The 10760-nt window shown below is 41.4% G+C and overlaps 1 protein-coding gene across 1 annotated transcript; it reads right to left on the bottom strand.

Annotated features, from left to right (window-relative positions):
• Positions 1 to 8544: 8544 nt before the first annotated feature.
• On the bottom strand, positions 8545 to 10711 carry K441DRAFT_647595 (uncharacterized protein). Its single transcript, XM_067646864.1, has 3 exons — positions 10062 to 10711; positions 9845 to 9996; positions 8545 to 9766 (listed from the first exon to the last, which is right to left on the bottom strand). Exons 1-3 carry the CDS (start codon positions 10279 to 10281, stop codon positions 8741 to 8743), a joined length of 1398 nt encoding a protein of 465 aa, XP_067497489.1. The 5' UTR covers positions 10282 to 10711; the 3' UTR covers positions 8545 to 8740.
• Positions 10712 to 10760: the final 49 nt, after the last annotated feature.

Genomic DNA, 10760 nt, shown 5'->3' with positions numbered 1-10760 from the left:
TTGTAACATCGTACTTAAAGCGTCCGTAATACTTTAGATAATATTAGCGACTTAATTAATTAAAGTATAGACACGTTAAGAAAGACGCGTAAGCCTATATAATTAGATTGTCTATAAACGAGGATCTAAAGCTAGAGAAAGGAAAGGAGAAGAAGAGTAGCGCCGGTTAAAGTAAGGTTCTTTTATATAGTCCTCTTAGTTATATAACCGTAAAGTTTTGGTAATAAACTAACTAAGCTAGAGTTAAAGCCCGTTGCTAGAGAGCCGTACCTCTACCGTAATAATTAGCTGATTATATTCTTCTATATAGACAATATCTATGCTATATACTCTAAGAAGAACCAATTTAAGCTTTTAAGCTTTAAGAGTGCACTTATAAAGAAGTACAAGATAAAGGACCTAGGTAAGCTATTCTAGTTCCTAGGAATTTAAGTCTTAAAAAATAGGAGTTAAAAGAAGCTATAGCTCTATTAAGACTCCTATATTAAGAAGATTGCTAATAACTTTTATTTAACTAATATGCGCTTAGTTATTATACCTATAAGCACTAATAGGCTCCTACTAAACCTAGAGGAAGCTTTAAATTAAGACACTTACGTCCACTAGAGGATAATTAGATTACTCCTTTACGCGACCTATATTATAAGACCTAATGCAGCTTAAGCTTTAAGTAAGCTATTAGAATTCCTATAAAACCCCTTACCCCTATATAACGCCGCAGCCCGTTAAGTAATTACCTACCTATATTAAATAAGGACGCTTATAATTAAATACTTAGGACATAATATAAGGAGTTAGGTCTTTACGGAAGCAAGCAATATAGCGTTTAAAGATAACTTAATAAGTAAATATAGTACGAAAGGATATCTATTTATCCTATTCGGGAGACTAATTAACTAGCGCTTTACTAAGCAGACGTTAGTAATAAAGTTAAGCACTAAGGTAAAGCTTATAGCTCTATCGCATATAGAAACAGAATTAATTTAGTAGAGTCACTTCTTTAAAGAAATTATATTAACCTTAGATAATAGGCAAATAATTAACTATAACAATCTATAGACGATTTAACTACTTATAAAGGATAGACTAGAGCTATCTATAAAGCTCTAATACGTTAATATGCACTACTACTGGTTATGTTAAGAGGTACGTAACAATCGAATTAAGATTAATTGGACGCCTACTACAGTAATAGTAGCAGACGGCTTAATAAAATCTCTGCTAAAGCAGAAGTATAAGATATTCGTTTATTAATTAAACCTAGTTAATATTAAGGAAAGGATCTAAATTAATAAAGGTTGTTGGTCACACAGGGTGACTCACCAATAACGACTACTCGAGTAGGTTACAGTGATGTTGGTTAATAAAGCTTATTGATTGGAATGAGGAAGGGCGAGGAGCTTAAGGCTCCTCGCCACGCTAGTGCCGCGGCGACACGTGATGGCAACTTGCCATCACGTGACGGCAAATTGCCTCATTCCCGACACTGGCAACTCTTCTTTTGTGGTTGCCCTCTATATACAAATACTGCTTGACTATCGTAACAAATATAGATCCTCCTTACTTACTATTGCCATTGCAATATAAGTCTCGCTGTCCCAAAATTTGCCTCTTAGCACGTGGTGCTTTCTTGCTGAGGAGTCGTGGGTAGACATCGTGTTAGGGCCGTCAGGGCCGCCAAGGCGCTAGCTGTAAGCGAGCCAATAGCGATTTTCCATGCCGGGCATGGAAAATCCTGATTGGCTGGTTGAAATCAGGGTCTGTAGAGCGTCATGCTCTTACTCCCTTTTAACCCAACCTTCAACTCGTACGCGTAAAGTATTCGTGTTAACAAACGTTTCTAAAGCCTTGTTTGGGTTTGCCTTCGTCATTACATCTACTGGGTTATCTTAACCGTTAATCCATCAAATCTCAAAGAGTTCTCACCGTTTGTAGGATTGACGAAGTGCCATAATATCGATTATAAGGCGCTTCTCCTTTGTAGTACCAAGCTTAACTAAGCACTTATAGAGGGAGTATAAGTTGGTACATACGATTATAGGGATAACGGGAAGTTTAAGTCGATCTGTAATCATCTTTAGGGTAGTTCCAATTGCAATTGCCATGTTAACTCCGCCAACTATTCCATATATCTCTGACGCTAGAACGCTTCGAGTAATGCGCTTGCTCTTGGTTAAGCTCCAATAGATAAGATTGCCGTAGATTGTGAAGTCATTCTCTCCGGTAGATTTGTTCGCAATAATGATCTTATATCCTAGCTAAGAGCTAAAATCTTTATTATTTGTGAACGATCCATCGATAAATACAAAGAGCTTGGCGGTAGGAAGATTAACAGGCACGTAGAGTAGTCCCCAGTCGAGATGGTTCATTTGCTAGGAGAGACGCTTATTTAGGGCAAGGACGTTATCCTTAGTTGGTTCCTGGTGTTAAGCGGCAACAGAGAGATCGAATGAAGCCTCAGGTTGACAGATAGAAGCGATATAAGCTCTACGAGCGCGTTACTCTACGTATCCTTATTTTGGAGAATTAACGTCAATAACGTTAATCTTCTTGCCTTAACCCTTTTGGCATAAAGCAATGGAATCCTCGTTTAGGGAAAGGACACATCCATTGAAGAGTAATGGTGTTGTCAAATTAAGCTTTTCCTTTAGCTTTGCCATAAGATTTGCCTTCACTAGCTCGTCTTCTTCAAGAGCTAAGAATCGGTTATCTCCTAAGATAATTATATCGTCGGTTTGCATGCCGACGATTCCAAATAGAGTTCCCGTAGTTGTGATAAGGAAGTATAGATTGAATATAGAAGTAGTTATCAAAAGCTTCTCTTTATGGTGCTTGCTGTAGGTAGCCCACCAGTGAGTTCCTACCTCTGCGATTCTATACAATGGCTTAAGCATAACCATGATCGTATCTTCGGAGTATTGGTGGCGAATTTACTCTAGAAGGTATGCTAATATCAAGCGCTAAAGGTGCGTCTCTGATTAGGTATAGGCCTAAGTGATATCTCGCAGATAGACTGCCATTCCATTCTTTATTAGGGAGGGAGCTAGTGCAACAATAACTCGCTAACTGGCTCGTTAAATCGTGGGAGATTGTGTAAGAATTACCTCCTTACCATCGTCGTTGTAGCCTTGGATAACAAGCCTTAATTTCTTAAATAGGGCGTCAGTAGCTTTGCCTTTAATCTCGTTAACCATTCTTAACTTAAAGATGCGAACTTCATTGAACTTAGTAGGGTCATACTTCTCGAATTTAAAGACCCCTCTTGCAATGAGACCATCGATCTCCTACTTGTCGGATGCTTGGAAAGGAGCTCCTAGAGTTATAATGCGACCTTCCTTTCGGAGCTGTTTTACGAGTTCAAAGTCAGCCTTCTCCTTAGCTGTCATAAAGGCCATTGATAGCTCGACTCTATTCTCAATGGCGGCAACAAATTGCTCTTCGAAATTAACAAGATGTTGGCGATTTCATAATCCCTTCGGGCGACCTCTACCGCGTCGTAGTTACGGCGTATCTACTACAATTGTATCAGGATCGTGGTCGCCTTCTAGAGCACGTTGATCGTGGCTCTCCTCCAGAGTATTTTCTATAGTATCCTGCAAAGGCTTGGAACTATTATCTTTGTAGTAAGGCTTAATAACAGTTAAACGGAATTAAGTGGGTCCGTAAGGCATCTGAATAGTGTAAGTTTAACCATTAATTATAATAAGTTGATGTAGGCCTAACCATCCTCCCTTTTTACGCCATACGCGTACCTCAGACTAAAGTGGCAGATCGAGCGTAGTCAAGGTGTTTAGGCCATTTCTCATTCCTAGTGCGTTGTTAACCTGGCGTGTGGCGTAGAGACGTCGTACCTCCTTTATTGCCTTATGAATAGCCTCAGCTTATTACACAACGGAGGGAGATGGTGGAGAATCGTCAGTCATTTAAGGGTAGGCGCTAAAGACTAGCAACGTAGGTACAAGTTTATCCGGGCCAGCGGAATTATTAACAGCTTTAACAGCCATTTGCAAGGTAAGTTCTTCGCTAGCGTCCTCTAATTCTAAAGAGATAATCTCATATACGCGGCGTAATGGCGCGTAATATCGTTCTACTTTTTTAATACTATTATATACCTCAACAGGGACTTCCTTGACCTCAATTGCCATTGCCTTTATCTATTGTCGAAACTCTGCGGATAAGAAGTTCTTTCCTACGTCATAGACGATTTAATTAGGGGGTCCTAGGTAGACATCAATCCAGTATAATTAAAGGGTATCCCATACGTTCCTAGCTAACATATCCTTTAAGAATCATACGGCTTAGAAGGAGGTTAAGAAGTCAACAACTTAGAGTACTAGCTTACCGCTAAGATATATAACGTCAACGATAATACAGAAGTTAAAGTTATAGTTATCTTTAAGGGTGAACTTAAATCGGCCAGGGGACTTCTGGTTCATTTGGTATTAATAGCAGTACTTTATAAGATGCTTAATTGCCTTAACCTCAACTTTATGGCCTACCCGCTAAAGAACCCTAAGCAATTGGTGAACGGATGGGTGGCCAAAACGACGGTGTAGTTAACGTAACTCTGACTTAGTTAAATGGCTTTAAGCAACACTCTTTTCTAGTTAATAAAGGAGTAACCAGGGGTAACCCCACTTGCGTACGACGGGCACCTAATTATCTCCCTAAATGAGTACATTCTTAAGGTTATTAAGCTTAACGCCTAATTTATCCATATCTCTGATGCAAAATAGAAACGGGGTGTTCGTAGGAACGACGTAAAAGGTAATGTACCCTAAGGGGGTTTGGACCCTAATTGTGCCAATAGAGATCGCAGTACCCTTACCAAAACGAATCGTGTGTTAGCCTGCCGTTAAATAGTTAATCTAAATAGAGTTATTAAGCTGCTAAAGGGCTCGAACTTAAGGTTCTCCTACTGTAGATACTCCTGCGGCTCTAGTATTTAGCATAATACCATAGAAGACGTTCACCGAGTATTTGTTATCAAAGGAGAACGCGGAACTCTCCCTTGGCTTGTTAAAGATATCTAACTTCGTGGTAAAATAGAGCGTAGATTGGTCATTAAGAATAGTGACGGTTTATATGCCATCTACCTCACCATACTTAGTAAAGTATTGGTCGGGTAAGTACTCCTCAATTTCCATATCTATAAGGAGCTGTTCGGCCTCATTAACCTCACCCTTAAGATCTTCTACACCTTTATATTAAACCAGGAAGCTTTAGAAATAGGCCGTAGTAACCTTACAATTTCCAACGTTTTTTACACTCTGGCGGAACTTATTATATACCTCCTTTCATTCATCAAGAGAATGCCTAGTTAACCAGCAATTCGGTTTCTCACAAACGTAGCACTTCTTCTAGCGATCACTTCGAAATGAACCTCTACGAGGACCTCCACCTTTACCTCATGGTCGTTAATTATACCCTCTGCCGTATTGCCTACCCCGGCCACTATATGTTCGATCAGTCTAGTTGTAATTGTATTAGTCGGGCGGGTCAATCAAAGTAGGTTAGAGTTAGGCGTTAAATTGCTGTACTTCTTAAAAGCGTAGAACGGTGCCAACAGAAGATCTTAATTGAGCATACACTCCTTCGTAAGTATTTACAGGATTAAAGAGAGCAAGGTTACATTCTTCAACACCTCAACATGCGCTAATGACTTAATCACGTAGGCTGAAGTCCTCTTGATATAATTTGGATAAACTACGCTAAATTGTCTAAAGTTAATCGAAGAGCTTTTAAAGACAATCAAGCCGAGGGACACCTGGGTTTATAGCAATGATCCTTAGAAAGGTAGTCTCTCTCCATTCTAACATATACTGCTACTTATTCTCTTTTATTTCAAAGTGGCATCTTAACTCATATATTATACGGTTGAAATCGTATCCTTTTCCTACCAAACGATCATAATAGAAGGTACTAGCTCGGCCCTTAAGCATAACGGAATAGGCGTTGTGGTATTAATCAGACTCTATTCCTACCTTCTAGCAACAGTTATAGAAGATACGTAGTTTCGAATTGAGAACATCGTATAATTCCCCGCCAAACTTCTTCTCCTAATCCGAATAGAGCTTCGCAAGCTCTATAAGCAATTTTAAACTACCTCCGATTTAAGATTAAGATGGAGGAGGTAGGAGTTGTATTACAGGCTACAGTGGGGATGTAGGTCTGGTCGGTAGAGTCTAAAGGTTAGTAGATCGCAAAGCAAGGGGATCTTGTACTTGCTCGTGTTAAGAGGCAGTAGTTAAAGTTACGGGTTAAATTAGTAGATTCTAGGGAACTAAAGATAGAGGTAGAGGCAATAGATATAGAACGGAAGAACTCGTGCCTAGAGCAATGGAATTAGAACGCGTCTCTTGTGGTGTATTACTTGGATTCCATCGTAAGTTAAGCTTCCTCATAGTGCGTAGTTAGTACTCAATCTCTTGTGCAGTCCATTCGTGCTCTTCTTTTACGTCAAGAACCTGCTCCTAAATATTGTCTCCAATAGTACCCCCGTCCTTAGGGACAAATACTCCATTCTCCCGAAGGAAGTTACGGAAGTCCCATACGATATCCTTGTTCACAGGGGCCCATATTTCCTTTGTCCATCCAACAAAGTCCTCCTTTATACATCCCCATAGCGCGGTATCATTATATTCACTGTCCTTGTAATGTGCCATACGGTGTAATAAAAATCTATTTAAGTCTTATTCATTAGCGTTTGCAAGGTCAATTATGGCTTTATTCCATGTCTTTGGGTTAATGTCTTCCTCATACTTCTTTAGGTAGGTTAACGCCATGGTAGGTATAGAATCGACAGGGTGTCGTACATCAAAGGTAGGTAGGATTTTCGGTTTTATAGGATCTCGTAGGTTTGCTGTCAAGAGGTAGGCAATTTAAGATATTATTCGACGCGTTTTAGACGTTAACTTAGGACCTTAGGTTCAGTGACACTTCTAACCTAAAGTACTCAACCAAATCTTCATAAACGCGGTTGTTCTGCGTAATAGACGCAACTTAGTATCTCCTAGTACTCAGTGACACTTCTATTACTAGTTTTCCGTAAGTCTAAGGTAGCATAGTATCGCCGGGATCCATTCCATATAAGCGCATATGGCACCCCTACACGAGACTATCTCTTCTGTTCAAAAACCTAGCTACTCTATAGTTAACTGTATATTTAACCACTAATCAGTGTTAGTCACACAGGGTGACTTACCAATAACAACTACTCGAGTAGGTTACAGTGATGTTAGTTAATAAAGCTTATTAATTGGAATAAGGAAGGGCGAGGAGCTTAAGGCTCCTCGCCACGCTAGTGCCGCGGCGACACGTGATGGCAACTTGCCATCACGTGACGGCAAATTGCCTCATTCCCAACAAAGGTAAATTTAACTTAATACTATGCTAAGACCCGCGATATAGCTTTAACCTATGGAGGCTTAAAGCTAGGGGGGGGGTGTCGATTTAGGTTAAATTTAGCCTATTACCCTATCCTTGTTCCTATTCCGGCTATATTACTGCCCCCGTTTTAGTTATATACCTCCCTATTTTAGACACCTACCTTATATATAAATAGCTTCTTTTCTTTATAGTTTAAATAGACAGAGTCCTTATTTTTTACTTACTCATCAGTGCACGGACTACCGATCGACACGAACCGATAAGGAGGGAAGGAAGGCTGCAAGCCCAAGTAAGGGTTAAAAGATCCCTTACACTGTGTCTCTAGCTGATATTCCCTAAGCAAAGGCGCTTATATAAGTGGCCGTTCGTTTAGCGGTTACCACACTATGTAGTGTTGGACGAGGGTCTAAAGTACTTAAGAGATAAATATAACGAACAATATGTCCTAGGCATTATAAGGGTATTACAAATCGCAAGGCCTTTTGGCTGTACTCTATAAACCCCTAATTTCTGTATAAGGTGTTGACCGGAAATATCCAGGTTAGGAAATGAGGACTTATATATAGATAGGTGTTAAACAGACAATTAGGAATAAGAATTCTGTCTATTATATGTGGCTCTAAGGCCTCCATATATATATATAAGGAAGAGGTCTTAGACCGAGTCGGTGATCGAGCCAATGAGTAACTGAGGCAGTAGTAAGACGGTAATAAGTAAGTCAGATTTAGGTCGACAATAGGGATGCACATAATCAACGCAATCGCAATCAGGCTATAGATTTTGACTCTTATAAAATCGCCGCATTTGATTCCGATTGATTATATTAATTATTTATACACCGATTTCCTAGTTAGGCAAGTAGGTGTAAACAGGATGGTGATTAAGAGTGAACTCTAGATAATATACGCAGTGACCCGTAGGCGCGTATATAGTAACTATTTTTTAAGAAAGCCTGCACGAACGTTTTTTATATATAAAACAGCACGCTCAGCGCCCCCCAGTTAGCGCCGACTATACAGTAGGAAAATTAATAAAAACTTTCTTAACACTAAAGCTTTATCACTATATTCTATTCCTACCCTAGGTAATTATATATTATAAACATGCAATTATAATCAAAAGATTGATTTCGATTTCGATTGATTAGATTATACAGTGATTATAACTTATATAACTAATAGAATAGTATATGCACCCCTGTGTGCAGATTAATCTATGAAGAAAAAGAGACTATATATATATGAGGAAGTTGTCATCTGCTACGACGTATTTAGTTATCAGTTAGAGCTTCAAAGATCAGTCGTTTGACATCTAAAGTTCCACAGGTTGACAGAAGACCATGACCTCAAAATTACACAATTATTGGCCATCTGCCTTTAACCTTCTCTCCAAGTCCAGCTCGCTCGGCGATCTCATGGCCCCTCTTCTCACCCTCTTTCCAGACCTCCTCTTCATCCATTGTTTTCAGTTTTCCACCTTCAACCACTATCTCTCCGTCCACAACTACCATCCTGACATCAGCTCCAGTTGCAGAATAAACGATGGCGCTAACAGGACTGAAGTAAGGCTGTAGATGCACCCTCCTCATATCAACGGCGACAAAATCGGCCTTCTTTCCAACCTCAAGACTGCCAATATGATCTTCCAGACCAAGAGCCTTGGCGCCGTTGATAGTTGCCATCTCCAGCACGGTTTCAGCAGGCACCAGCGTCGGGTCATACGATTTTGCCTTGTGGATGATGGCAGCGAGCTTCATCTCTTGCATCAAGTCGTTTGCATTGTTGCAGGGTGCGCCATCCGTTCCAAGACCAACGTTCACACCAGCGTTGAGCAATTCCGGGACGCGACAGATGCCGGATGCGAGTTTAGCGTTCGACGTCGGACAATGTGCGACGTGTGTGTTCGTCTCAGCTAGCTTTGCAATGTCAGTGTCGTCAAGGTGGACCATATGGACCAGAACAGTTGAAGGGCCGAGCAGTCCCACGTTATCACAGAAAGACATTGGAGTCTGTGGTGGGCTGAGTGAGGCGAAGAACTCCCGATCTGCTTTCACTTCGGCGCAATGCATCGTTATCGGGATGGACTTCTCGCGCGAGATGGACGCCATTTCCTTGTAGAGTCCTTCGGAGACACCTCCAGGGGTTCTGGCGCCGAACCATATACGTATCCTATCGTTGGCTTTCTTATCCCACCTTTCCCGCATCTTGATGGCTCCGAGCAGCGACATCTCTCTGTCTTCAACCAGACCGGGGTGCATGGCCCATTTTGGATCTTTCGCGTATGTCCCGATATCCATGACGATTTTTCCTAAGCAGCCGCGAATGCCGCTTTCTTCAACAGCCTTACATAGGCCACCAAAGCCGTACCGGTTTGCGAACTGGATTCCAAGTTAGTGACTGTTACTGTATTCCGAGAAGGTACACGGTCATTCTATAACAGATAAGCTTCGACTCACCATACTCTCGAGAAAACAAGTGGTTCCGGTCTTGAGCATTTCGGCAATGCTGATTCTTGCGGCTGCATAGCCGTCTTCTGGAGTGAAGTTTCCTTGTAGCACCCAAATCCGTTCACATAGCCATGAGACTAGCTCGAGATCGTCGGCAGCGCCTGAATATGAATTAGTAGGTTGCTATGAGTATAGCGTAGGTTGTGATGCCGGGCTAAGTACGAACCTCGTAGCAGAGTCTGGGCAGTATGCATGTGAGTACTAATAAGCCCGGGGATCACGATATGGCCTTCGAGATTGTAGGTTTCCTCTTCAGGATACTTCAGGATTAATTCTTCACTCCTGCCAACATCAGCAATAAGATTTCCACGAACAAATATGGCGCCATTGGTGAAGACATCCCGATTGGTGTTGACGGTAATGATGGTTGCGTGGGTATAGAGCATTTTTGGTTGCAACTAGGGTCAAGGTGCAACGAGTAACAACAACCCATGTATTTGGTTGAGTCCGTATAATTTGTGGATAATAATTTTTGAGGCATAGCGGCGTTTATATTATTTTCCTGTCATTCGTGGTGAGGTCGAATCGAGATGCAACCAAATGGTGGAAAATCAGTCTCTGCAAGACGCTGGCGGTCACCTCCGACCGTTCACAGGAAGTCTGCGATGCCAAGCCCTCTGGAACCAATCTCTTTTGGCAAAAAGGGTCACGATAAGCGCAATGAATTTCCATTCAACTGGGGTAACGCCTTTTCTAAATGTCCCCACGATGGCGTCCGGGGAGTAAGCGAGAGCGCAGTAATGAGGGTTTTCGGGCTTTCATGCTTTCACGATGGCTGACAATGGCTGTTGATAAGCTTGACGGGCTCTTTCCGTGTATGCGGGAGGCGGTTGGACTGGCCCAAGCCACAATCGCCACGCTACAA

Source organism: Cenococcum geophilum (assembly GCF_001692895.1).
Source record: "Cenococcum geophilum 1.58 unplaced genomic scaffold K441scaffold_77, whole genome shotgun sequence".
In the NCBI taxonomy this organism is placed as follows: domain Eukaryota; kingdom Fungi; phylum Ascomycota; class Dothideomycetes; order Gloniales; family Gloniaceae; genus Cenococcum; species Cenococcum geophilum.
The sequence above is the reverse complement of the archived record's forward strand: the minus strand, read 5'-3'. Positions and strand labels throughout refer to the sequence as shown.